The sequence below is a fragment of the Aythya fuligula genome, chromosome 24, assembly GCF_009819795.1.
Source record: "Aythya fuligula isolate bAytFul2 chromosome 24, bAytFul2.pri, whole genome shotgun sequence".
In the NCBI taxonomy this organism is placed as follows: domain Eukaryota; kingdom Metazoa; phylum Chordata; class Aves; order Anseriformes; family Anatidae; genus Aythya; species Aythya fuligula.
Window position 1 is genome coordinate 2025275 of NC_045582.1, and position 27518 is coordinate 2052792.

Consider the following 27518-nt stretch of genomic DNA (forward strand, 5'->3'; position numbering starts at 1 on the left):
ATACACAAACTCTCACGCAGAGTATGCACCTTTAAGTCCTGAACTTTTTCTCCAATTTAACTATTCCAGACATTGTCCCAAATAAGAACAAAATAGCAATGACTTTGCAGATAACTCAATATATTCTATCTATTCTACTAACTGCTGCTAACAGGTAAGCAAGCAAGTTCTTCAGAGCATGCAAGAGGAATTACAGCTCTACTTTGTTCATCAAGGGCAAAATATTATTCACTCTGGCCCCAGTCCAGGAAACTGCCACTTCAAATCCAACTGCACTTCTCAGCTTATTGCACATATCTTTTGAAATATCAACATTATCAGAAAGTTTTCTGATGATTGCTGTGGCAGCAGTACGTGCCAGTACTGCAAGCCTCTTTTCTCTGGAAGAAAGTCAGATTTTTAACTATAGCAAAATTTATTTGGGTGATTTTTTTTTTTTTTTCAAATAAAGCCTCTTTCATAAAATACATGATACAGACCAGTTCAATGGTAGGTATATTTATTTAAATTTCAGATATATAACTTAAAAAAAAAAAAACTGACATTTTCTGTGAACAATCCTGTGAATTTTTAATAAATCAAGCAATTTAAACAGTTACTATCCAACTGTTTAAGTTCATAGCAAAATAAACAATGCTTCTCAAGCTAAGTATTACATTGGATCAGATAGAGTTTTATATTTTGATTAGCAAGAAAGTAAAACACTTGTCTAACACGCACAAAAGGTTTGTTTTCATATTTTCAGAAATGCAGTCAACCAAAAGAATCAAATTATTCTTGCTTCCCTAATCAAAACTTACAACTATACAGTGTTTTTTTTTTTCCTTAGTATCATTTTCCAATATTATACTGAACTTAAAGTTTTATTCCGATGCTAGAATTTACTTTTCCCCTTTAATACCTGTTATGTAGTGTCCTGGGAATATAAACAAGCTGCAAATCTTATAGTTTTCTCCATTTAAAATGAAAGTTTTCAAGAGAGAGTAAAACAATTGAACTTGAACAGTGTAGTACCTGCAGCCATGGGCTGTTCCTGAGTATTACTTAGGTCCATACCAGCCTGTGAATCTGCAAGAGACACAGAAAAGCAATCTGAGTTGCTTAATATTTGTAGAGCCATTCACGACATAGCTAGTAATCTTACAAGTTCCTGGGTTCTTGACTAGAAGCAAAATTGAAAAAGCAAAATTCTCAAAGAAATTACTACCAAATAATTACGTTCCATTGTACACCTTCTTTACATCTTGAGCACTGACTATCACGTGTCCAAAAGATGGGTTAAGTATTGTCTTCTAACTTCAAATACGTATATATATAATGAAAATTATTTACATGTTCAGTTTAGCTTCTCATTTTGCACCCTGTGAGCACAGCATAGTGGTGGTAACTCTACACGAGGTTCTATAAAGCATGAACTACCAGATATTTCCAAATTCCTTTTTCAATAAAAAAGGAAAGACCCTATAATCTTTACAAAATCTAGTTGGTGTAATTCCCACTTGGAAATTCTGGTAGGAATCATGCAACAGGAATGTAAAAAACCTTAAGAGGACTCCAGATGTGGCCTGGTTTCCAGAAGTGCTGAGCACTCAGCAGACCTCTCAGAAGACAACGTAAGCTGCAGATCCCACCCCCTCCAGTGCCCCCCTCCAGGGTGGCGACTCCAGCTGGGGGCACAGCTCTGACCTGCCCGGATAAGTCTTTACTCAATGCCTTGCTCTCTTGAGATTTCACTGATACCAGAGCTCATTTTCTTAACAGTGGCAAAGCTACCTGCTTCCTTCCCCCTTTCTTTCCTCTCTCTCTTTTTCCTCTTTTTTGCAGATCTGAAAATCGTTTACCATCTTTGTACATAAAAAAGTAATAGCTGCAGGACTCGTAAAATTCATTCCTGACAGTTACATAAGAGAAATGCATATACAGTGGCCGTGAGGTGTTAACCACTAGTGACATTTACCCCATAATTATCTATCTTTACCACCACTACATATGGAACATTTTTGTGGTCTCCACAACGTCAAAGTATAAAGCCCTGTTAACTCTGCAGGAAAGAAATCTAGCATCAAATGGGGTTATCCAAAACCTGCATGAACTGAGCATGGACTGAATTGTCCAACGAAATAAAGGCAAACTCAGAGAAAAAAAAATAGATCTATCCAACAAAGTTTTTGTTTTATTTTTGACATTTGGTTTTGTCATCTCCTAAACACAAACATTCAGCTCCCATTTTTTAAGAACGAGTCTAAGAGTTATTGCTCTTATCAAAGAACAGAAACAAAAGGAAAAAAAATGAAAAAAAAAAAAAAAGCCTGTAAGGATGGACCTAGCAATGACCCAAACCATCCAGCAGTAGCCTGAGATCTTCAGGGCACAACTCCTGCCTGAAAACAAGCTGTTAAGCTATTAGCACTTAGGAAATGTGTCCTAAAATTAAATCAGGGCTCCTGCCCTTTCATGCAGATGTAGCATGAATGGAAGCTTTTCATTAAGTTTCTTTCATTAGTGAGAACGTTGTCTTAACTTGTGTCATAAGCAAGGTCATGGAATTAAATAACAAGAAGTTCAAATATTTACTAAGTCTGAATTTAAAAGCTTTAACTATGGGGTTAAGAGGTATTTTTATTTGTCTTTGTTTCATTTTATCATACCAGGAAGAGTGAAGTACAAAGAAGCAAATGGACCGATTTATATTGTGAATACTGATGGGGAAACATCAGTAAATACACGGTACACAAACTAACTTCTCCTTGAATCGGTTTTAACCTTACATCAAAATAATACAGATACTTTAATTAAACAAATCCTTGCAACTGTGCGAATAATAGATCTTTAGGCAAGACAATCAAATCCCCAATATTCGGTAATACTTGAACTTGATTTTAATTTCATTCAGAAATCATCTGCAGGAGCCCCGTTTGGCTGGTTAAGCACCGAACTGGCCCAAGCCCTGGGAGTAAGCAAAAAGAGCGCACCCTGCACGGCTGGGGTGGGGGCGTGCTTCAAGATTTGGCAGCAATTCTGCCTTCCAGGGGCTGGCAGAGGGTCTTGAAACCAAAACCTAGAGCCCCGCTGAGGCTGTTTTACTTCAGAGAAACCCGCATCTGTTCTTGTACCAGCAAATTGTTCCAAAAAACACCGCATTCACCAGGACACCTCCCCAACACGCAGCCTCTCCACTAGGGATGCATCCCTGTCTGCAGCCTGCCGGGTGAATTGCACCAGCAGAAGCCTGTGCACGTGGGGCTCGGTGCTACACCCCTAGCAGCCAGCCCCCAGCTGCCCCCAGAGGGTAACGGGCCAGCAAATGGCACTGCCTGAGCCCCACGAGGAGCCCCTGGAAGGGCTCAACGCAGCCAGGACTCAGACACCCACCTGCTTCATGCAGACATTGTGTATTTATTTACATTTTAAACTGTACAAATTCCTGTCCATGATGGGCTGCTGGGCAGTACAATCCTTCCAAAGAGAGCAGCCACATACCATACAACATTTCTTGTCCACGGAGAAACATCCCAGTCTTTGTATCAGTTTTAAGCCTCAAGAGCCACTCATCTGACCCTGGCTGCTTTATGATACCAGTCCTAAGACACTTCTCACAGTCTTAGTGGACTCTCAATGGTTAACCTCAGGTCTCTTTCCTGAGTAAAATATTTTCAGCCAGATCCTTCACTGTGTCCCATAAGTGTGCTAGAAGGAAAAGGTCTAGGTTACTTCCATCCCTGGTTCTGTACAAAGACCACATTTCTACCGAATGCTCAGAAAAGCACAACATGGGAAATCACTTACACAACACGTTAGTCTTCCCAAGCTTCAAAGAGATCCACTGACTAGGGTGCATGGAAAGGAGATGCTTGTCCCGTGTGTGCTGCAGCTGACGCACAATGTTCATGTACAAAGCAGAAGTAAAATTCATGTGCTTTTGAAACCAATCCTTAGTCATCCTGTGTTCTGCGCCAATAGCCAGAGTGAGCACAAATATTCAAATAGCTTGGTGGAGAAGCATTATGGCATTTCAATAAATAACTATATTAATGATTTATCCTGGTACTTGACCAATTTATAGAAGTAACGGAACGATCTACCTGTGTTTTAGCCAAACAAAAAGAACTGTAGGCAGCAGAACTGGAGGTATGTCTTGATTTATTATAGCCCTATCTGCGTGCCTGCAAAGTGAAAACTGGGCCATTGCCTTTTTACTGCCAGCTGCATTTTTCAACCCAATAGCAGTGCAAAGGGGACATCTTTTTAAATCCCGTATACTATTAGCCCTTCTACCACAGCATATAGAGCAAACACAGCTATGTTTCCTCCCCTTTTCAGTTTTAAGAGGCAGAAGCAAGCCAAAACAAAACTGTACCAGTCTTGGCCACTGCCTCAAGATCCTCACAGCCCAATCCCTCACAGCTGGCAGCAGAGCCAATGCCTTTGCTGGGGACAGCAGCAAGCCTCTGCCACCCCAGTGCATTCTTCACCTTCAGCCTACGTTATACTACTAAAGAGAGGAAACCCATCAACGCCTGCCACTGAATGGCCTTCTTCAGCATTTACAGTCTCAACAGCTTTCTGTAAAAAGTATCTGAGCCAAATAAACACTTTACACCTTCAATACTAGGGCCTCTCATACTTCTCTGCGCTTAAGCACCATGCACTGATTGAAATGACAGAGGTAGGTTACATGCACACATTATTTTGGGAAGAAAACATGATCAGCAGTGTGCAAGTGAGGGTAATATTTTGCCTGAACTGTAGCACTAACCTTCCAAAACCAGCACAGCATCTTCTAGTAATTCAACACGCTTATCCCAGCACAACAAATGGAAACGACAGCGAGGGGTCAGTTCTTGTTATCTTTGAGAAAATGAACCAGTCATGAAGAGATGTACCCAAGGAAAGAGAGCAGATCTTGGCTTACAGGACCCAGGTCTCTAATATCGACTCTTGCAAGCACCTGTTAGCCAGTCAGCGACCCTACTGAGCATCCTCACACTGAACACCGACAGCCAAGGAAAGAAACGTTGCCCCTTTTTCTCAGCAACAAATTTCCCACCGACTTCAGTACAGCCAAGATTTTACCCAAGACTCACAAAAACAGGGATACGTAGCAGTTATTGTGTCCAGAGGTAGTACAGTATAACGCCATCTTTTACATTAACTACGTCCCTGAATGTTACAACCGTAGACATTAACTGCTCCTCGATCCCCACACGCAGCACCAAAAACCAAAGGATTACTTACACATTCACTTGTAAGCGTACCAAAATCAGGGAGATGGAAAGCGACTTCTTAAATTATCACAGTTGCAGTGACAGAAACAAGCCCGTTTTCTAATCAGACTAAAATTACTGGCGCACCTGAAGAGCTTTCCTCTTCCACAGCCATACACAGAGGTCCCAACTCGACCAAGAAAGGCACTGAAACTGCGTTGAGAAGTGCCGAACAGCCAGCAGCCCCTTTCTTTCAGAGTATTAGTTGCTGCTCTCCAGCAGCGTTAACCTCAATGAAGTCAGATTCTACAGAAATCACTTAAATACAGACAAGCATTTTAAAATCCTTCAGCAAAGAAGAATATGTTTGTAAATAGACAACTGCAACTAATTTCAAATAACCCCAATCCTCAAGTTACTGAGAGCCAGCGGACTCTAAACTCAAGCCTTTAAAACGAGGAGTTGGATTAGTACAGTAAGAACATCCACCTGTGGGGTAGGAAATCGAGCGATATTTTGCAAAGCTTTTTTTTTGCCCGTTAAAAATAACAATAATAATTTTGCTTTTCTTCAAAAGCGAGCCACGCTGCAGCCCAAGATTAACTCACAAATCGCTTTTTGCCGGTCCTGAAAGTTACGCGCGTGCTTTACGAGGGAAAAGAAACCAACGCGCCGTTTGATGCGCTAGAAGCTCCAACACCACGAGCCGATAAAGCTCGAAAAGCCAGCTTTAGCATCACGCTCGCTGCTGAAATTTGCTGAAATTAAGGGAAGAGGGGGGGAAGGAAGAAGCCAAAAAAATATAAAAAATAAAACAAAAAGCCTCGTTCGCTTCCTGCGCGATCGCACGGCGCGGGGAGACCTCAGCCCCGGGAGGCACCGCGGGGCCGCTCCTCACCTTCCATGCTCCGGTCGCCGCCGCTCCCGGCTCCCGGTGTGATGGGGCGGGGGGGGGAGAGGCAGCCCCGGCGGCCTCGCCCCCTGCCGCCGCCCGCGGGCACCGCCACATCCGCCCCGGGGCTCGGCGGACCGAGAGCGGCGCCGGGCGGCGGGGAGCGGAGCCGCCGCGCATCCCCCCCCCCCCCCCCCAGCCCCGGTCCCATGGGGTTGGGTCCTCGGGTGCGGGGATCCCCCTGGTTTTGGGGGGTCTGGGGGTGGTTGGGGGCACCGCGATGCTCTGCTGTGCAGGGATGTGTCCCTCTGCCCTTCGGGAAGGGATGTGCTTTGCTTCGCCGTTGGAGGTGGTTCCACTGGTGATGGAGCCGTGGCAGGAGCATAGTGCCAGGATGGGGGCCGAGGAGAAAGATGCCAACCTAAAAAGGGTGACACTTCTCAGGCGTGTGCCTGTGTTCGCAGCCAAGGCAGCCGGAGGCTCCCACAGCTCCCCAGCCACCCATCCCATCTCAAGCTACCCAACACCTGCCTCCAACTCGCATCCCCATCTGCAAATCACTCAAACAAGGCCACACTGCTTCCTCCTGCACCAGGGGAAGCCATTTGACATCCCCTCCTGCTGAAACGCCACCAGAGAGATCAGCAGAGCTGTCACCTGCTGTGGAAAGCCCTCAAAAGCACTGCCTAGGAGCTTAGCATTCTACAGAGCTTTGTCTTCACGGTCTGCAGCAAGCACCAACACCCAAAACACTGCAGGAAAACTGCTTGTGATTACTTGGTCTAGGTCATCCAAAGGACAATAGTTATTCATATGTAGAGTTTAATAGGGTGACATGGAGCTACTTCACGTTGGCAGACTTCTGACTCATTTCACAGAGCAGGGCAAAGCAGTCTGAGACTTTATTAGAACTGGTGTGGCAACTGCATGCTACGTGATGCCCACACACATGAAAGAGTAACTTCTCCATGTAGTTTCCTTTGTGTGTAACTTGGCCTGTTTCTGTTTACACACTGTGTAAGCATGGCAATGAGCTCTCAAAACTGTTAAACAAATGCTGCTTTCTTTACATTACTTGTTAATGGATTGAACTCTTTGGACTATATATTAAAGCTAGCTCACGAGAGAAGATTAATGATTTTGCAACTTGATTGGCTTTTAAACAGCAGTGCTATTGCATCAAGAAAAAACAGGTAACAAAAATTTTGTTTTAGTAAACTAAAGCAAAGATGGATTCCCCTCAAAGTACCCAGGGGATTGTTAAGTTATCATTCTTGCACACCTAATACCGAAGTCTGAAAGGAGGTTCACTCCGCACAAGGAAGTTTGAGGTGTGCCAGGCCAATGCAGCGTTCACTTCATGTGCAAGCTAAGCAGTAGTCATGGCATTTTGATTCAGCAAAAGCCCGGGGTTATTACCAAGAAAAGGCCTCGAGATAATAGCTGGCCTAGATAGCAACTCAGAACAGAACATCAGTGCAAGGTAGTTAGTACCTGGCATGCTTTGGCATCAACACAGTTTGTGTTTGCAGCTTCAAACTCTGAGCCAAAGAGACAGCAGAGAGTGAAAAAGGAAAATAAAAAACTCAAAATACTGCAGATAGCAGGCTCGCTGATGGCTTTCAGTATGACTAAGGCAGGTGTACTTCTGGATCCTTGGAGTTATTGCTGCATCTGTTTACTACAGTTTTCTACTTACTTTGTCACCATTGTGCTTTTTGTAAAAAGAAAAAGAAAAAACACCATCTCAGCTGTATTTTGAAACTGAGAAATGAGTGTTTGGGGATAAGAAAACTGATGAAGGCTTAGTGTATTTTATTCCCTTACTACATATGTTTTCCACAAAGGGGTCCAGAAATCAGAAATAATACTAATGCAACTGGAGGATTTAGATGTTAATGAAGTGGCAAGTGAGATGGTGAACCAGCCTGATTGCTTGGAAGATACAGAAACCAAGTGTGAATGCAAATTACCATAGCTCTGGTGTGTGATAATTAGGCAGAGACAAGATTCTCTCACTTTGCATTGCAGCAAGGACTGCTTCTTAAATTGGTGCTCCTCCAGCACTTCTAAAAAACGTCTGGAAAAGCAAAGATAAAAAAGTCATCTGGAATAACCAAGCCTTGTTCTCTACTATTGCAGACAACCCTGTATTCCCCTTCCAGAAGTAGCCATGCCTGTTTAAGGTTTCTTGCTCCCTTAAGTTGCATGCAGGCCCTGGAATCTACTGCTTTGATGATCAGGAGCCTGATCTTCCACCTTAAAGATTAGAGACAAAATTTGTGATCTGTGTCTCAGAAAAACATCTCTTCAGAGCTCCACACAGGTCTTCCAGATGACCCTGTACTCCTAGAAATCTCTCTACACGCTTCCTGGGATAAAGTATTTGCCTTTTTAATGAGCAAATACCTATCCTCACTATGAATAAGTTTACAATAAATATTTTCCCCCTTTTCTAACATTATCTTCCCCCTAGGCAGGGGGGAAGCAACTATTAGCATAAATACCATGTAACAAATACATGGACTTCACATTCAGTCCTATCGAATCTGTCTCTACGATTACCATGTCCTTCAAGCTAACTTTGTTTTGTTTTTCCTGAGGTTTACAAACCTGTAATGGCAATTTATCAGACTTAGAAATACCAGACCCTGAAAGGAATGACTCATTTGACTAAAGATTCAGACCAGGAGCCTAAGTTTATAAAGATTGAAGAATGCAGAAAATTCTTCATAGTAAAGATACTCCTTTATAGTTAACAAGCCAGGTAGCGAAGGGCTGTGTAGGACAGTTACATGACAGTACGGTAAAAACATCCTTAGGAAGAGAGGATGTTCAGACGAAAATAGGACTAGCTCATAGCAGACACGTTAAAAACTGAATCATTGTGCTTATACAGCACAAGCATGAAATGTTAACTTTGAGTAAAACTGAAAACATTCAACACACGGGAACGTTGGATCTTTTGAGGTGGTCCTAGCTATAAACTATTCAGCAGCTCAAGGAAATTAAGAATGAAAACCCTGACATAGTTATTATACCTTAAAGAACCAGCTGAGAGTTCATGTGTCGGTCTAATGAAGAGCAAAGCACAGTCACTCCCCTTCAAAGAGAGAAGTGAAATGGTGAAGCAGGGCATGCATTTAGTAGGGCAAGAAGCCTTGCTAGACATGAAGTGAAGGGGACGCTATTTTCAAGTAACACCAGGCTTGAGAAAAAGTATTTTCCATTAATAATTCGAGATTTTTTTTCCCCACATTTTCATGTTTTAATAACTGAAATTTGTAACTTAAATGCTTTTCTACACAAAAGCATTAAATCAAACTTTTACAGCTATCTATAAAAATAGCTATAATTCCTGTGTTGGCTGGTTCCTTATTTGTTAGGCAAATACTGTTACATCATTTTCAGACACTGGCATGATCAGGGGCTGCACCACAAGTGTAATTTAGCTAATTACCAAAGGCTTGGCCACAGTTCCTGATCTTAAGCATCTCACGCTGTGCAGTGAGGTCTAATGCAGGCACCCTCCTCACCCTAGCAGCAGAGCTATTCCCCAAATATTTTTACATGCATTCAAGAAACTCAGCATTTCTACTTCTAGTTCAGAAGTCATAAGCAAGCCTTACAAAACACGTAACTGACTCTGAAAACCACCACGTACTTCAATAATATGCCATCCGGCTGTTTTCGAGCCAACAGGATATGCCCAGCTCTTATTTTCAGTCTTTCTCACAGCGACTGGCAGGAATATTTTTTGCTTTTAAGCTGAAAGCAGACGTCCCACAATGACTCGCTCCAGAAACCAGCAGGTGAAGGCGGCCCTGGCATGCAAGCCGTGCCGTTAGCTCCTCGGAGCTGGCAGTGCTGGAACCGCACGTGGAGCAGGAGATGGCAGCCAGGGCGCCCCTGCGGTTATGGGGCCGACCACAGCCAGGCCTGAACCTGTTCCCCCCACATAGTTTCCTATCGTAGCCCACACAGCTGGAAACACCACCTTGAGTCAAAAATAAATTTTGCTGCATGCAGTGGAAGGGCGACGCGGTGGCTTCTCCCAGGAGGGGGGCGGCTGGCACCCAGGGAGCAGCGCTGTCCTTTGCCTCCGAGCACCCCACAGGCTTTAGGGGCGAACAGAAAAAAAGGCAACAAAACAACCCAAAAAGCGCAGGGTGTGGGTGGGGAAGGAAAGAGGCAGCTGCGTGTGGGGCTGGGGACCCCACCTTCCTGTCAGGAGGCTCTGCAGAAGCGAGCGGCGGCCCCGAGGAGAGGAAAGGGCGGGGGGCAGGCGGGAAGGGGCCGTTGGCACCCCCCGGCCGTTGGCCTCACGGGGCGGCCGTTGGTGCGGGGGCGGCATGGCGGGAGACGGCGGGAGGCCGTGCTCCCCCCCACGAGGCCTCCTGGGGATGGCGGTGGTGGTGGTGGTGGTGGCGGCGGCAGCAGCAGGCTGGGGTGCCCTGGTTGGAGGTACCAAAAGGCCCACAGCGGCGGGCCCACCCCAGGCATGGTTCTCCTCAGGGGGCTGCTGCGGGGTCCGGTGGTACCGAGGGATGGGGGCAGCGCTGTTGGGTGAGCGGGCTGTGCTGGCCTGCAGGACCGAACTTTCGGCGCTTGATAAAAGCCATGAGGTGGTGGTGGGGGTAGCAACGCCATTTCAACCCCTCAGCCTGACTCCAGGCAGGTGGTGGTCAAGCAGGGCTGTCCTGGTCTGCCACCGCAGCCCGAAAGAGCCTCAGCAGCCAGGATGAGTGCTAGGAATACTGCCATAGCGGGCTGGGGGCGTCTCACACACAACCCCTCGTGCTCAGGCATCCAGCTGCTGTTTCCCAAAAGGCAGAAGCTCACAGATGCTTGAAAACCCAAACACCCACCCACAGTCACCATGTTGCACCCCTCCTGCTTCCCAAGGCTCTCATGGGGCTGTTGCAAAGAGCCTTAGCTTTCTGGTTGGATTTTTATAGCTTCTTGTTGTTGAAGTGAAAGGCTCAGCTAGCCCAGAACACTGTATTAAAACGGATTCACAGCCTGGGCACTAAAGCAACAGAAAGTGGCAAGCCAGCAACAAGTGGGAGTCATGTTTTGGAAGGGGAAAGAATGGAAGCAGCAGGAACTTGCTAGGACAAAATGAATGGCTAAGAATCATGCATTTAGATTTCTCCGTATAATATTCTAAGTTCTTTTCCCCACAGCAAGTGCTGTACCTGAAGAAGAGCTACGTTCTGTTGGCTTAATTCAAAATAATTACATTTATGCTGACATCAAACGTGAAGGTAAATTTGTCAGATTATAAAATACATTTAAGTCTTACTAGACCTTTGAAATGCCATTTAAGTACAGTGATCATTATGTAAACAATGCTATGCATGGAAGTGGTGCAACCAGGCTTAGCTAAGCATACTGCTGGAGGCTCCGGAATATGGTTCTGACGGCATACATCAGCAAGATGGTGCAGGCTGAGAAATACACCTGGCCTGTGGTGCACTCGTGGAAGATGTCGTGTCTAAACAAGAGTTGCCTGCTCAGCTCCTCAAACCCAAGCTCAAAACCTGGTGCTGGGACCCTGCAGCTCGGTCTGATGGTTTCTGCTACCCGCAGTCAGCACCCACTGCCCCGTGGACAGTTCCAGCTGTTAATAGCAGCAAGCAGAGACACGACCAGCCTCCTTCTCGTTAGTCCCAACGGGAAAAATTAGCTTAACATTACATTAAGTATAGCTTTGAAGTACTTTGTCATTTCATTCCATGTCTTTTACCTTATTCTCTTGTGTTGCAGTTAACGTGTATGTTAAAGTATTTGCAAATAGCCCACTTCTGGTATGCATGGATTTGTCTCTTTCTCGAGAAGAAATAATAGATCCCAAGTATTTGTGGATTGGTCCAGATGGAAAAAATTTAGAAGGTTAGTTACTTTTTTTTCTGACTACAAAGAATTTCCACTCTTCCTGCCTTCACCATTTTTTCCAAGTCACTGATAGAATAGGCTTTTTACAGCACTTCTACTCAAACTTACAAACAGCCCCTGCCTCTTGGGGGTGGGGTCAGAAATCAGGAAAATATGCTGAGATAGAAAATTAATTTTTCTATTTACAAGGGGAAAAGTTGACCTCAAATAGCTAAATAAGTTACCGCACATGAAATCACGTATTTTCCTCGTTTCTGTTGATGCTACCGTGCAGTAGTGTGGTGGGTCCAAACAGTCACATGGCCCTTTATCAGATTTTTCCACAAACTCCGACAGACTGCATTTCCTTTCTCCCTCTAAAACTATAAAATGCTTGAGATAAAAGCAAACTTGCAGCAAGTCTAAGAGGTCAAATTTTAGACTGTTTCAGACTAACACAAATCAGTGTGTCATTATGCACTAAAAGCCTCATCTTTCAGTGTTTTAAACAAGCAGAGCATCAGAAACCAAGTATTTCCAGTGATCAACTATTTCCTGTTTCTATTCTAGGGCAAATATATGCGAATCTTACAGAAACTGGAAAGTTGATGCTGATGGGTTTTAAGGAGTCCATGTCTGGAGCTTACACTTGCACTCTTTCTCACAGAATCATAGAAACTATGACACAAGAAGAAGTGGACGTGTTTGAGACATATAAGTTTATGTTATACGGTAAGATTACTTGCTTACTAGTAAGCTAATGCACGTAGCCTTTGCAGTTTGGTGTGTTTGTAACAGGCATGTTTATTTCAAGGCTTGATAGAGATCGTTAACAATCTATGCCAGAAGAGAAATGTGTATATAGATAGTCAAATATCCTTCCAGTTTGGGAAAAAGTTTAAATGACTGCTATCAAGAACATATGGCAACTCAAAGAATAAAATAACCCCTACCTTCAACACGAAACAAGTGAACTACGGTAATTCCAGTGTTACCCAAGATCTGAAAAGAAAGCTCAGGTCTGAGTGCAGTCTCCTACAAGAGAGATTACCATACTGAGCCTAATGCCAATGCAGAATGAGCTTGAGCAGTACACTCAAGCCTTCCTCCACCCTTTGTAACCACTGTTCACCAACATCGCATCTCCACCCACAAAATAACGTCTCCGAAATGCTCAAAACACTAACCTTTTTCAATCATTTTTAAAACATTCCCTCCCACACCTTAGCTGCATAGTGTTTTTGCATCAACCCAATCCGTTTCAGTAACACGGCTTCATAGTAAAATAAATACAGAACTAGCGTATCTATTTGCTCCTTTTTTGTTTCAATGTGTAGGAGCAGAGCCTCATAACACAAGCACGGATTCCTGTATATTTCAGACTAAAATGTCTCTTACTCTTTGAGTCAGCTACAACAAGGATAAGTTTGTTCTGATTTGGTTAATGAGTGAACTATTTACTTGTTTACTTTTGAATAAGTGCCTGCATTTCTGATACAAAGTACACTGATATAGAAGATAAGGCACTGTACAAGATTGAGTGATTACACTGCTGAACTCATACACAAACTATTTTCTTAAAAGCATACAGGGAAGCTGACCATGCATACCAGATATCTGTTCGCTTTACTACAAAGGGATGTGAGCTAGCAGCCAATGCCCAGTTCTTTGAGGAACTGAAGAAAATCTTAGACAACTTAATTTCTGATCTGACATGCCACATCATAGAGTCATCGTACAAATGCCATTCCATCAAGATACCAAACCAAGGCCTCCTGCATGAGCTCTTTGTTACTTTTCAAGGTAACATATTTCAGTGTTTGTTTGGGAGTGATCATTTCTATTCATAAATAACCTGGATGTCCTATAAACATCTGAAAAATATTAAAATCAAGCATACCTGCAGAAGTCACTGCCCTTTATTTGTGATCCCTGTATTTTTTCCTACCAACCCACAGATGGAGCTAAAATGCAGTTCATATGCTGAATGCATAGTACTGTACTTACAGCCTTAGCAAGAAACAATCCTTTTCAAGGAGTTTGGTTTGAAACAGTTATCAAAAGGAGACAATTGAAGAGATACAATTTTTCACTAATATAATTGTAAAAGGAAAATGGCCTATTGTTTTTCATTATTTGATTTTTAATAAGCCTGTGACTTATGTGGTTTTGCTTGATTCTAGGAAACTGCACAGAAGTAAAAAAGCCAGAGCTTCACAGTTCCCTTATGGTAATACTGATGTGGCTGTATTGCCTTGCAAAAGAGGTTAAATCAGCCCTGATGGCTGCCCTAACTTAGATGTTTTTGTCACCAAATAAAGGAAATTATTCAGTAATGCTTTGACCATATTTTCTCCTGTATCTGTTCTCATAATGTGCCAGGCAGAACCACCCAACAAGTTATGGAACAGTTTGGTGGCCGTTTTCCCCTTGGCAAAGTCCAGGGGTGCTCGGAACGAAGCGGGGACCCAAAGCTTTGAAGTTTTCCTGCGATTTCAGTCCTCTCTATACTGAGTGAGGGTGCTATGTGAGAGTTTAGTTCCTTTCTCCTCACATCTCAGCACGTTCCCCCCCCTGTTATTTTATTGGTTGACTTCTGACTCTTACTGGAAGAGCACAATTTAAGTAACTGGTAGAAACCACCAGGACCATCCCCCTCTGTTTTGTCAGTGACTCATTTTTCAGAATTCAAGTACACCAAGTAAAAAACTTTTTTGAAACACTATCTTGACTGGTGATTATTTTTGTCACCATCTCTATTCTCCACAAATTAGAGAGGATGAAACATAAAATGCTGAAGCATTCAGTGAAGAAATTTGTTGTGTTGTTTTTGGTTTTTTTTTCCTCCCCAAAATGAACCTGAAGATAGCTGCTGTAAGTTCACTAATACATCCTTAAATACAGATGTGAACGTGTATCTCTTTTCCCCACCAATAGTTAATCCTTTTGCACCCGGATGGGAAGACGTTTGCCAACAGGTTCCTTATGACTGTGAAGATGCAACAAACATGAAAGTCCAAGAGGTTCTGTGTCAGCCACCCTTGTCTTCTTCGCATGTTTAACACAAATTCCTGCCTTAGCATCTACAGATTTGACTGGTAGTAATCCAGCTTCCCCCAGATTTTATGGGATTAATATCACTGTAAGAGATGATTCATAGAGCTCAGATAATTAAATTCAGAATGGAAAATTGTTTTAAAGGTCAAATTTATAAAAAAAAAAAAAAGCCAGACCTACTGTTCCCATTATACTACCTCAAAAATAAGGAATCAAATATAAACATTTATGTTAGTACACTAAACTTCCAGAGCTTTAAATTAAATCTTTGAGTTATGACTCAGTAAAGGGAATATAATTTAAAATAAACCTACTGTAGCCAGTTTCTGGCTTCTTAATGCTAGTATATATATTGTATCCTGCACTGCTCTGATTCCAGGCCCTCCGAAGCCAAAGGAAAATTCCCAGTCAAGGTGACAGCCTGGGGGGAGGGGGGAAATGACGATACCATGAGGTATTTACTGACACTTAATCAAAATCATGACTATTTTCTTTATTCTTCCAATGTTTCTGAATTCCAGGCAAGAAATCGGATCGGAGAGTTTTTCAGTAGGCAGACATACGCTTTGAAGCACGAGTTTCGGACTGCCCCTACAATCCACTACGTGGACAACAGCTTCTCAGTTACCCACGTTGACAGCTGTCGACCAGGTTTTGGGAAAAATGATATCACCCACCAGAACTGTGCTGGCTGCTGTGGTAAATGAAAACACTTTATTTGTATATTGCATGGTAGTCCTGATCACAGCCCTCTGTAAAGTATTTGGTAAACATCAGTGTCAGAAGTCAGGATATTTTCATTCACCTTTTAGGAAGGCATCCCTTCCCATCAGATTTTTTTAGAAGTACCATGTGGAAGAGTGAGCTGGCAGTGTTTGCAATGGTTGTTAGCACGTCAGTAGATAAAACTATTTCCAAACAGAGTAAATGGAAGCAGTGAAGTGTTCCTTCTTCCAGGCCAGTGGTCAGTGACAACACTCAGGATATTGGGCAAATAAAAAACAATTACCTTAACGGTAGCAGGGCTATAAAACCCCCAGCTGCACCACTGCTGGTCCTGGGGACACAGGGAGCTGGGAAAGGGTTGGCTCTGCCTGCAGCACCAGCAGGCTGCTCCTGACGGGCTGGTCCTAGCTGAGGCAGAGGGGAGCTGACAAACTCTGTTCTCTTTGCAGTGGTTTGTGAGCCTGGAACATACAGTCCTAACAACGAAGTCATCTGCCACACATGTACCAGGCCTCACATCAAGAAGTATGGAGCAAAGTTTTGCTAATAAATATACAACAGGAACTGGAAAACTGAAAAGCAACTACGAAAGCACTTTTTTTGTGATGTACTTTTCATTTTTAGCTACCAGCTCTGGAATCCTACATTATTTTTTGAATGATAGCCAAACTTCCTCATCCACACACCCCAACATTTTGTATATTCAGAGAACACTTATAAAGTGATGCATAAAATGAAGCACTCATGCAACATAAAGTAACTTTTTTTTTAAAAAAGGAGGTGGTTTGTCACATGGCTGTGGGTGCAAGGAGTCCATTTCTTGGTGGTGACACCAGACAAGCCTCAGCTTTTCACTGCAGTTTACCCAGAGATCATTAAAGAGCTACAACCAACACAGGGAGAGGTGGCAGAGCTGCAGTGGAGTTATGAGCCATAGTGACACGTGCCAGAATCTGTGTTAATAATACCTGGGAGAAATTACTCGGAAGTACTAAGTATTTAATCCGTGATTTAAAAACATAAATGCTCTTTTCTTCTATGTTTTGCTGTTTCTTTCTTTGTGTCCAAAATGCTGTAGCTTGCCCAGCACAGAACTGGTTGATGTGCTGGGAGCAGCCACGGCTCCACTCAGGGCTTTCCGTGCTGCAGCCGCCAGTGGGAGCTCTGCTAATGAGCAGACACCAGGAGCACAGACTGAGATCGTGTCCCTCAAACCATGGGGTTACCACCAAGTCCTGCAACATCCTTGCATCTGGCCAGGCTGCTTTTGAGGCTCGCCTTGCCCACATCCCATGGAGGGAAGCGGGGAGGCTGCTGAGCCTTCTCTGCCTGTTTGCTGCTGCATCCTCTCCCCCATTGAGCAAGCACGAGTGGAACAGCTCTGCTGGCCCCAGGAGCGTGTTGGACAGGATTATCCACCCCCTTACTGCAGCTGTAAGCTCCCAAGTTCACTAGGTCAGTAACAAGTCGAGATACAAATTGCCAAACACTGACATAACAGGAAAGCTCTCTTCCCAGAACAGACTTACTCTGATCTGCTCCTGAAGGTTAGCTGCCGTAGCTGCAGCAGTCAATCACTTTGCTCACAAAGCAGCATCACCAAACATTCAGTTTCGCTGCTTTCAAGAGCATCATGAGTAACGCTGCCACCTTACTCATCCCTTCTGAGCCACGGCGGAGTTACAAGAACAGGTTTTTACAACTCGTCTTTAAGCTTTGTAAGCTGCTCCCTGCCAGAGCTGTTGCCTTCCAGACTCCTTGGTCACTCTGTCGAGGGGCACAAGAGAACTCCCCCTCCTTCTCCTCTCACTCCAGGGGCAGCCAAACAACCAGCACAGTCCCACTTGAGGCCGCCTGTGCACAGGGTTTGCAGCCCCCCAGGACCAGACTGAAGGGGACCCTGCACCCCACTGCCTGTGCATGCACACACCCAGCCCTGGAAAGCCCTGTCCGGCTTCCCACGGAGCAATTCCTCTCCTTTTTGCACTGCGTAGTAGCAAGTCAAGCAAAAGAACACCTCCCGCTATGTAACAGCAACTTCTTATGGCATCTAGAAATTCCTTGGTGGGTACTCATCCAAAAATCGACCAGATTCAACCCAGTTAAACTTATCCATTTTGACAGCAACACAGCAGGAGACGGCATGGGCACAGACCACGCTCCGAGCTTTTCAGAATCATTACTTATTAAATACTGACGAATAAAATGTACTGTAACGAGCATTTAAACTGCCTGTAGGCTGATTATCTCAGCCGCCAACTGGACACTGTGTGCACCGCTCAGGCTTATACAGATTAAGCAGAAGGGCTCTGCGACTGTTCCCTGTGTTCCTTGGCCTATTTCACAACAGAGCATCTCACAGAGGAATGCCACATACATAAATTATTACGGGGAAAAAAAAGCAGTAAGTAGGCAGGCACTGAGCGTAATGGCTAGTGAGTCACAAATGAACACTTGCTGCCTCCTCCCTCTCTTAAAAAATGCAGTTACAGAAAGCTCTTGTAGTGCTTCGGGTTTTCAGTGGGCTTTTAAAATGTGGAAAAATAGGTCAAACATTTCCATATTACATCGCAGAGGGGTTTGTCATTAATCCCATGCAGACTTTCAAGAAAGAGGAGGATGCAAAGCAGCTTCTCTCCGGCCTGTCGTGGACACGAGCTCCCCCCATCCAGTGAAACTCCCCCCATTGCTGCCTGAGACAACCCAAAAGGCAGCTGCTGCTTTTATTTTTGGCACAGCATTGCTTGGAGCTCCAGCCCTTTCCTTTTCCCAAGCAGAAGGATCACCATCCCACTTCAAACTTTACAAATCACTGTAACCAGCTCTCACTCAGCCTCCCCTTTACTTTTTACAGTCCCCAGCCACAACAGCCCATGAGGAGCATTACAGCCACGGTCACCACGAAGTCTTCCTTTCACCCTTCTCCTTTTTTTGTACACCTTCCTCTCCCCCTCCTCAGACACCCCCAAGCAAACGGCTGCCCCAGGCACTTCTATGTGACCCTCAGCCTCCCCGAAGCACGAGGCTTTCCGTAAAGGATGAGGCTTTCCGTGAAGGACGACAGAACACGTCAAGTGTGGCGATGAATTCTCGCAAATAAATAGAATTGAAAACTTCCTGCCCCCTTTCTCAGCACAGCCCTCCAACAACTCAGCCTCGCACCCAGGCGGCCGCCAGCAGCGCGGGAGCGCTTTGAAGCCTCTGAATGACAAAACCCAACCCGCTGCCTGCAAGCCGCAGCCCCTCGTTCCGCTGTCAGAGCTGCATTTTCCCAGCCTGGAACAAACCACTTGAGAAGCACTTCGCAAGCACACGTTCGAGCACTCACTGCAGAGCCGCTGCGCCAGCTAGTGGGTTGTAGCACGGAGCTGGGACCACGTCTGCCGGGGTGACAACGGCATCGCCACATCAGTGCAAAGGTCTCCTGCCTCCCATGGCACGTCTGTTAACCCATACGTGAGCTGGAAGAGGGGCAGGAGAGGCTGCAGCTGCCCAAGGCTCCCAGCACACCCCCATGCAGCAAGAAAGCAGCAGCCCCTGCTCACCTGGTTATAAGGAGAGAACAAAAAGCTCCTCCTGGGGCAGGAGGGCACGGGGATGGGGCTGATCCAGGGCACCCGGTGCTGATCCAGGGCACCCGGTGCTGGTCCAGGGCACCCGGTGCTGCAACGCATCCCATCTGGGAGGGAGTTTTTTGGGGGGCAAACAGTGGGGACAGTGTCTGGAGGGGGCAAAAGGGCTCCTGCCACGAGCTGCTTCACTGTGAAGTGGCTTGGAAAAGCACCAGGGTGTCCCTTCTGTCCCCAGTAACCCCAGCTGGTCCTGTGGGTGCGCTGGGCTCAGGGCACAGGGACAGCCCCGGCTGCAGCTTCAGGGCTCCGAGAGGACACACATTGGGGGTGTGAAGCCCCCCTGCAGCCGTGGTCCCCGGGGGGAGCAGAGGGGGCAGCGCACAAGTGGGGCTGTTTGATTTGCTGAGTCAAAGCCAGCGGCCGGGAGCTGGTGCGAAATGCAAAGTGTGTTTAGGTACGGCAGCCCCGTTAAGTTCCTCGGTGGGACCAATCATTTATAGAAAATTAAGCATATTTTCAAGTGCTCTGCTGAACTGGAACCGGAGAAAGGAAAAAAAAAAAAAAAAAAAAAAAAAAAAAAAAAAAAAAAAAAAAAAAAGGAGCCAGTGCTGCTTTCTGGCACCTAAACCCTGGCCTGGAGCGAGGCTGGGGGAAGGATGGCAGGAGCCCCGTGGGTGGGACAGACAAACGGACACGAGCAGCAGCCCCAGCCCATGGGCACAGGCATCCATGTGTCCCACCGGGGAGAAGCGAGTCAGGGAAGGTGACGGGGACGGCTCTGCAGAGCTCCAGGCTGCCCATCGCTGCCATCCGCAGGCACAACCTCCCCCAGAGCTCCCCAAAGCTCCCCCGAACCTCCCCAAAACCCCCCAAAAACCTCCCCAAAACCACAGTGATCAGAGCCTGGTACCGGCCCCTGCCTGGCAGCACGTGAGGGATGGGGAAAATTCAGCAGCAAGTCCAGGGGGGGCAAAACGCTGAGGCTGCAACGACCTGCACGGACGGGCAGAGCTGTCCTGATCCTTAGCTCTGCTTCGCTTTCCCATCCCCTGAAATTAAATTTCCTCTCGCAGAAGTCCAGTGACCACATTTTCTGCACAGCACCAGTCCTGTAACAAGCAGCATCACAGGATTAATGAGTCCTTTGCAGGCAGTGAATAAGTATGATTCATTATTGGCAGCAGTGCCACTGTAAATGGATTTTTTGTGGTGAAAATAAATAAATAAGCCTATGTAACTGAAGGGCCGTTGATGAAGTGTAGGCCAGTTTTAATCACAGTGTAATTGCTGCCATCAGTTCTAATTATTTATAAATATTTTTATAATTGTGGAAATTAAACAATTAGACATCCTTCCTTCCCTCTTCAAAATCTAATCATTTAAAAGTTCAGGATGCGGTCTGGGGCCGGGAGCACCGAACGTACCTCGTGCACAGACCAAAACGGAATTGTTTTACCGTTCTCCAAAAACGTCTGTCCTGCAAAACCAAACGGGCACGGATCCTCCTCCACCCGTGGGAGCAGAAAAGCCCCCGGCAGCCCCGAGAGAGGCCGAGGTGCCCCGGGAGTTCGTAGCAAAGATTTAAGCGCGCGATGGAACGGCGCAGAAGGAGGTCGTGCTGCTAATTCGCTCGTTACTGATCCCAGCAGATAAATCTCCGGCGTGTCAGGGAAGAAATTACCCAGAAATGCGGCATGAAAATGGATGGGTTTACTGCCTCGATAAAAAACACAAATTTCCTAGAGCACTGGGGAGGAAGGGCCCAGACCTCGTCCTTGCCCTTCCCGACCCGTCCCAGCCCCGCTCGGCCACGGGCACCTCCTGGCTCCCCCCCTGGTCCCAGTTTCTCTTCTCTCCCCTTTCCTTGCAACACCCGAGCGAATGCCCAGCACTACCAGGGGCATAAATTCCGTGCTGTTCAGTCCGTCCTAGGAAAAGTTCTCTTCTTGAAGCTTATTGCAGATTTTTATGAGGTTTCTTATGTGTTTTTCTCCCTGTCCACCCGCGCAGCCCAGCAGCTGCTCCATTGATTTCCTGCTCCCGCACCCCAGCCTCCTTCCCCGCGTGCCGGGGGCTGAGCAGGTTACAAACAGCAAAACGAAATCCTTTCATTCATTCCCTGGCAGCTTCACACCTCCTCGCCCCCTGCCCCTCCTGGAAATTTCCTCCCTGGTGGTGCAGCGCTGGCCTCCGTGCAGCAGAGCTCCCGGGCTGCCCGTGCTGGAGAGGCTCCTCGTGCGCTCACAGCTCCTCGCACCATGAGCAGGGAGGAATCAGCCTCGCAGCCCCCCAGGCTCCCCCCGTACCCCGATGCCCAGCAGCTGGGGAGAGAAGCAGGAGCCCCTATTCCTGGTGGCCCCCCAGGACCAAAGGGCGAGCTCCATGCTGAGCCCCAAACACCCCAAAGGCAGCGCTCGGACCTGGTCCCCATCCTTGGAGCCGGCTGCAGGTGACGTTTCCAGGCTCTCTGCTGCAGGGATGAGGGATGCTGCCTTCCCTCCCCTGGTTGTGCAGGGGACGCTGCTCCTGCAGCCTCCCAAAAGCGCATTTAATGAAGCTTTAAAATCGATAGCACGGGTGCGGGAGGCATTTCCCACCGGTGGAGGATTGCCGGTGCTGTGCTGCCACCGGGATCCACCTCCTTCCCCCTCTGCTCGTTAGTGTCAGCTGTAACGAGCCTGGCATTTCCCATCCTAACAGCACCTCGGGCAGGAACGAGCCTGGGAGATGCGACGGGGCCGGGGTGCGCACGCTGCGGTGCCATGGTCCCCTCCTGGCTGACACAAGGCACGGTGTGGCTCAGGGACACCGCCGGGGGCTCGGTGCTACCCAGACCCAGCAGGACCGCGGGGAGCCGCAGCCCCCTGCCCAGCTGCTCGTGGGGCACAGGAGGGGGCTCCCCGGGGAGCGGGGGCTGCCATCTGCTCGGGATTGCAGGCTCTGCGGGCTGTCACGGCTGTGCCGCGTCTGGAGGCAGCCAAGTGACAGCCAAGGTCACCGTCCCACGAGTGGGAGCTGTCGCTCCGTGTTAGGGCCTGGATTTCACCCTTCGTGGCACCAATTCTCGGCGTGAGCCGTGCAGGGAGAGCTGTTGGTGAGGTGGCACGGGGACCTGGTGGCTGCGGGCATGGGGAAGGGCTCGGGTGTCCCCCAGCCACCGCAGTGCCTGTCCCTTGTGCCGCACGATGGCCCCGGTGTGGTAGGGACAGGAGGGCAGGGAGCAGAGCGGGGCCTGGTGGCTGCAGCCTGGGGACGGGCACAGCTCGGGGCACGTGGTGGTGACCTGAGCTGCAGGAACCAAGCGACTCCTTCATTAATTCAAGGCATGGGTTGGGTTACCGGGGGCCCCGGGGTGTCCGGTTTCTGCAAGCACCAGCCCCGAGCACTGGCAGAGCCCAGACACCGGGTGCCGTGGGTGTCCTTGGCCCTTCCTTGTGGCAGGGGTGTCACCGGGGGGACCCCGGCGCGAGGCGCTGCGGAAGCACCCACGCGATGCACAACCACCACGCGGCAGCCACGGGCTCCCAAAGTAAAAGCCAATTTATTGTATAAAGTAAGAACAGGAAAGGTCCCTTAAACAAAACACACATTGGGTCAGACGGTCCCGGGGGTGCCCCCACCCAGGCGTGCAAGCAGCCACCCGGGGGTGCCCCCCGGGGGCTCGGTCCGGTTCCCCCCAGCCCCTTTCCTCCGCCGTGGGGAGGGGGCAGTGGCCGCACGGGCTGGGGCTGGGCCGGGGGCGTTTGTGCGTCATGGGGCTGCGCTGGGGATGTAGGCACTTGTGGGAGGGTGCGGGCACCGCTCCCTCCGCCAGCCCCGGCTGCGGGAGGGATGGGAACGGAGCGGGGACCCCGAACCCTGCCTGCCCCCAGCCAGGGCCAGGATCCAGCAATAAAAAGCCCCCGCTGCTCCGGGGCGGGCGCTGCCAGAGGATGTTGAAGCAGCTTTGGTTGGTGCTCTTGGTGAGTTAAGGCAGTTTAGCTTCAGTTGGTTTAAAAAAGGGCAAAACCAGCAAAAAAAAAACAGCTCTCAGGGGCCAGAAGGGTCCGGGTCTGGTTTGGCTTTGCTCCGAGGCTCCGCTTGGACCCTGCACGCCCCGAGGTGGGAGCGGAGCCGATCGCAACCGGGCGCACGCGGGGGGGCAGCCCCGGCGGCGCGGTGCTTCTGGCCCATCTCTACCTACCGAAACCAGGAACCTGCAGCCCAATCCGGGAAGTGTCAAAAAAAGGGACGTTGGGGCTTTTTAGGGTGAGGGGAGGTTCAGGCTCCTGCCAGCGGCACGGGAAGCGGGGAGCAGGCGGACGAGCGGCCGCCTCGTCCCCGTCCCAGCGCCGTCACAGTGACCGGTCGCAGCCGTGTGAGTCCTTGAGTAAGAGGTGGGAGCCGCGGTGGTGGCGGTGCCACTGGGCTGGAAGCCCCGACCCGCGTGGTCCCCGGGGAGCACCGAGGGGGAACCCGCTCCCCCCCATGCCCTCGGCCCCCTCCATCAGCACCCACCTCCCTCGGCACGGGGCTCAGCCCAGGGCGAGCTCGTTTCCCGTTTGCATCTCGCAGAAACGCAGGCTCAGAGCGGGAGGTGCTGGTTTGACCCCCCCAGCACCCATCTCTGAGCGGGGGGCTCCCTGCTGTGGGACCCCGCGCCCCTCACTCCACCCGGGAAGGACCGGGGAGCAGCGAGGGCGGAGAGGGGAGATGGGGCCGCAGCGCCCAGCGCGAGGGACGGGAGCTGGGGCAAACCCACGCCCGCCCCTCGCCTTTCCCCACCGCTGCGTCCCCCTGTCCCCTGTCCGTCGGTCCTGCCGGGCTGCAGCTCTGAGCCCAGCCCATGTCCCCCCCAGGCGGGCAGCCAGGCGCCCTGTGCCGCCGGGAACATCCCTCGGGCGGCGGAGGGTAAGCCGGAGGGATTAAAACACTGATTTCGTTAATGCCCCAGGGGATCTCTGCAAAGGAAATAAAAAAAGTTTGGAATGAAGTCCCAATGTCCAGGGCAGTCGGAGCGATGACCGCGCGGTGGGGGCGCGCTGGGGGTCTCCCCGCTCGCCCCGTGCTTGTTGCCCGTAGCTGCAGCCACTCGCCGTACCCGACCCCGGTGCTCGCATTGCTGCAGGTGGCCACAGCTGCCCCAGAACAAACCAAAACACGGCGATTTCTGCGCGGTGACAGCAGCCGGGAACAGCCCCGGCCGGCCCCGGGGGTCCCTCACACCACGGTGCTGATGGTGGACGACTCCTCCGAGCGCCTCTGCTTGCTGGGCAAGGACTTGAGATACTCGAGGTGCCGCCGGGCGTCCTCCTGGTTCTGCCGCACGTAGTAGACCAGGTAGGAGATCACCATGGCGAACCAGCCGAACATGGTGACCAGCATGGCGATGTCCGTGGTCTTTTTGTACATGTTGCAGAAGTCCGTGTCGGCGATCACCTGCAGGAAGGCTTTGCCCACGTGCTCCTCCTGCACGGAGGAGTCGCAGACGATGCCGCCCGAGGAGCCGGCCACCAGCTCCACCGTGCGGATCAGCTCCTGCAGCCGGCAGTCACACAGCCAAGGGTTGTTGGAGAGGTTGACCTTGGCCTTCAGGTTGCTGAAGGCGTCCTTGCTGACCGACACCAGCCTGTTGGAAGACAAGTCCAGGGAGTGCAGGTGGTCGCCCAGACCCCGGAAAGCCCCGCTCTCGACGCCGGCGATGGCGTTGTGGGACAGGTCCAGCTCCAGCAGCAGCGGCAGGTCCCGAAAGGCGTCGCGGGGCAGGAAGGGGATGCGGTTGGAGTCCAGGTAGAGCTTGTTGGTGTCGTTGGGGATGTCTTTGGGGACCTCGGTCAGCCGAGCGTTGCTGCAGCGGAAGGTCTTCAGCCCCTCCTCCTCCGAGGGGTAGCAGCCCTTGGGGAAAGCGGCGGCCGAGCGGAGGCAGGAGGCCAGGAGGAGGACGCTCTGCAGGAGCAGCCACATGGTCGTGGAGCGCAGAAGGAACGGCTCCAGCGGAGGCATGGCGCCACGCCGGCTTGCTCACGCGGCCACCGGCCCCTCGGCTCTTGCCCGCGGTGATTTGGGCTGGAATCGGTGCATCTGGGACGGAGACAGCAAGGGCACAGCATCAGGCAGAGGCACCAAGGGGCACAAGCGCTGCTGTGCCGACGGGGAGCATCGCGCCCGCCCCGGCTCACCCAGCTGTGGGACGGTGACGGGGACGGGGACAGCCGGCACGGCTCACTCGTCCCCCTGCCATCAGCGGCTGCGCTCGGTGTTCCAGCGCAGCAGGATTAGGCCCCGTGGGGCCGAGCGACCACACGTCTCCTGCGTGCAGCAGCTGGGCTGTAACAAACGGACACGGCGCGGGCTGAGCCAGAGGCGGGGGTGAGATCCCCGCCAAGGTCACCGGCAGTGCGATCGCTGCCTGAAGGCCAACGCATCCTGCAGAGGCGGCCGGCAAGCCCTGGCTCCAGCCGAGCAGCCTCTGCAGGCAGGGCCCCTGGGGAGCGTGATGGAAGCAAGGCGCGGGCAGGAGCAGCGCAGGTTCCCCGAGCGCTGCGGGGCTGGCATGCAGGCAGGGATCTTGCTCACCAGCTCTGCTTCCAGCGCTGCCCGCCCCGGGGACGCAGGCACGCACCACGCTTTCTGTGGGGTGTTTGCTTTGGAGGGGACTGGAGCGGGCGGGTGGCCGGGCTGAGCTGTCCCCTGCCCGGTGCCACGCCAACCCCAGGGCCGGGCTGCCCACACCACCCTGTAACCATGGTCCCCATCCAGCCCTTTATTCCGGAGGGGAAAAACGTCAGCAGGAAAGAAACAAAAACAGAAAAAGGAAATTCACAGGAGCTGAGCGTTCAGCAAGTTCCCAGGGTGGTGGCAGCAGATAAGGCCACGTCCGAGAGCGGCGAGCGCGCTGCCCCGCTTTCCCAGCCACAGGTCCCGTCTCAGCGAGGGGCTGCAGCGGCGGCACAACCAGAGCAGGATGCAGGAGCTCTCCTCTCCCAGCATCCCGTGACTGGAGACACCACCATGAAAGGGCTCCCCGTGGCACAGGTTGAGCAGAGCTGTGCTGTGGAGAGCCCCACGCTGTGCTGCCCCGGGCATGTCCTGGTTATCCTGCCCGCAGCCTTGGGGCTGTCCCCTGCAGCCCCCACAGCACCCCGGGGTGCAGGGGTCCCACGTTCTCCTCCCCACCTGCGGATGAGGGACTGCAGCTCCTTGGGGCTGGGTTTCCCCAGGGGGCAGTGATGCTGCTCCCCACTGTTGGGGGGCTCAAGCTGCCCCCAGAGCCAATTTGGGGCTGCTGGAGCTGTAGGGGGAGCCTGCCAGGCCTGGGATGGGGCAAGGACGGGGCTTTCTGCGCTCGCTGCTCAGCACCATAACTCAGCTCGACTGCACTGAAACACCCCAAGGTCGCGCCAGTGCAGAGCTGGCCCCGAGCACCCCACTCCTGGCACCCCCCGAGCAGGGAGCGGGGCTCCGAGCAGCTGAAGGGCACCGGGAACCCCAGCCCCACACCGGCACCTCCGCCTGGCCGGGGCACCAGCCCCCCAAATCTGCCAGAAGTAACCCGGGGGGGGCGAGCCCAGGGCTGGGCACCGCTGCAAACGGACCCGAACGAGCCAGGACCGGGGACCCAGGAAAGGGGGAGCCTCGTCCGCGGCACCCGGGGGCTGGGGGACCCCCCCTCGGGTAGGATGCGGCTCTCCAGGGCCCCACGGGGGGCTCGGATGGCTGCGGCCACGGTGCTCCGGACCGGGCACGGAACCGAGCGCGGGCGCAACTGGCCCGGTGCAGCACCCTGCCAGGGTGCGGGGTCCCCACCCGACCCCCGGGGGTCGCCGCCAGCCGCGGGGACGCCCCCGAGGTGCCGGTGGGCAACCGGGGCTGGCGGCGGTGGATCCGTGCGGGCACCGGGACCCTCGGTGCGCCCGGAGAAGCCGGGGATGCCCGGGGTTCCCCCCAGCCCCGCTCCAGCGCCGGCTCCGCTCGGCACCGGGGGGGCGCGTTGCGGGCGAGGGAAGCCCCGGTAATTCCCCGGGGGACCACCCACGCCCCCCGCACTCCCGCCCCTCCGCCCGCCGCCTCTCGCCTTGCCCCTCCCGGAGCCGGGGAACACCGGGGAGCACCGGGGAGCACCGGAGAGGGGGGGTCCCGGGCCGGACTCACCTGCCGTGCGCCCCCCGCGGCGGCGGAGCGGCCCCGCGCCCCGGGCCGGAGCGGCCGCGC

At 50.6% G+C, this 27518-nt stretch overlaps 2 protein-coding genes across 3 annotated transcripts; one reads left to right on the forward strand and one right to left on the reverse strand.

Annotated features, from left to right (window-relative positions):
• Positions 1-10448: 10448 nt before the first annotated feature.
• Positions 10449-16303, forward strand: ZPBP2 (zona pellucida binding protein 2). Its single transcript, XM_032202517.1, has 8 exons — positions 10449-10560; positions 11283-11363; positions 11866-11991; positions 12544-12705; positions 13558-13776; positions 14911-14996; positions 15552-15729; positions 16206-16303. Exons 1-8 carry the CDS (start codon positions 10449-10451, stop codon positions 16301-16303), a joined length of 1062 nt encoding a protein of 353 aa, XP_032058408.1.
• Positions 16304-22850: 6547 nt separating this feature from the next.
• LRRC3C (leucine rich repeat containing 3C) lies at positions 22851-27488 on the reverse strand. Of its 2 annotated transcripts, none has more exons than XM_032202750.1 (2): positions 27459-27488; positions 22851-25388 (listed from the first exon to the last, which is right to left on the reverse strand). In XM_032202750.1, exon 2 carries the CDS (start codon positions 25308-25310, stop codon positions 24528-24530), a length of 783 nt encoding a protein of 260 aa, XP_032058641.1. In that variant the 5' UTR covers positions 25311-25388; positions 27459-27488; the 3' UTR covers positions 22851-24527. The 2 variants fall into 2 exon arrangements, with proteins under 2 accessions (XP_032058641.1, XP_032058642.1); XM_032202751.1 differs by lacking the exon at positions 27459-27488 and adding an exon at positions 25884-25945.
• Positions 27489-27518: the final 30 nt, after the last annotated feature.

Coding starts and splice junctions, on each gene's coding strand:
- ZPBP2 (XM_032202517.1), top strand. CDS start 10,449: ATGGCGGGAGACGGCGGGAGGCCGTGCTCCCCCCCACGAGGCCTCCTG. Junction 13,777..14,910: donor GCTCTTTGTTACTTTTCAAG/GTAACATATTTC, acceptor CCCCACCAATAG/TTAATCCTTTTGCACCCGGA. Junction 14,997..15,551: donor CAAACATGAAAGTCCAAGAG/GTTCTGTGTCAG, acceptor TCTGAATTCCAG/GCAAGAAATCGGATCGGAGA.
- LRRC3C (XM_032202750.1), bottom strand. CDS start 25,310: ATGCCTCCGCTGGAGCCGTTCCTTCTGCGCTCCACGACCATGTGGCTG.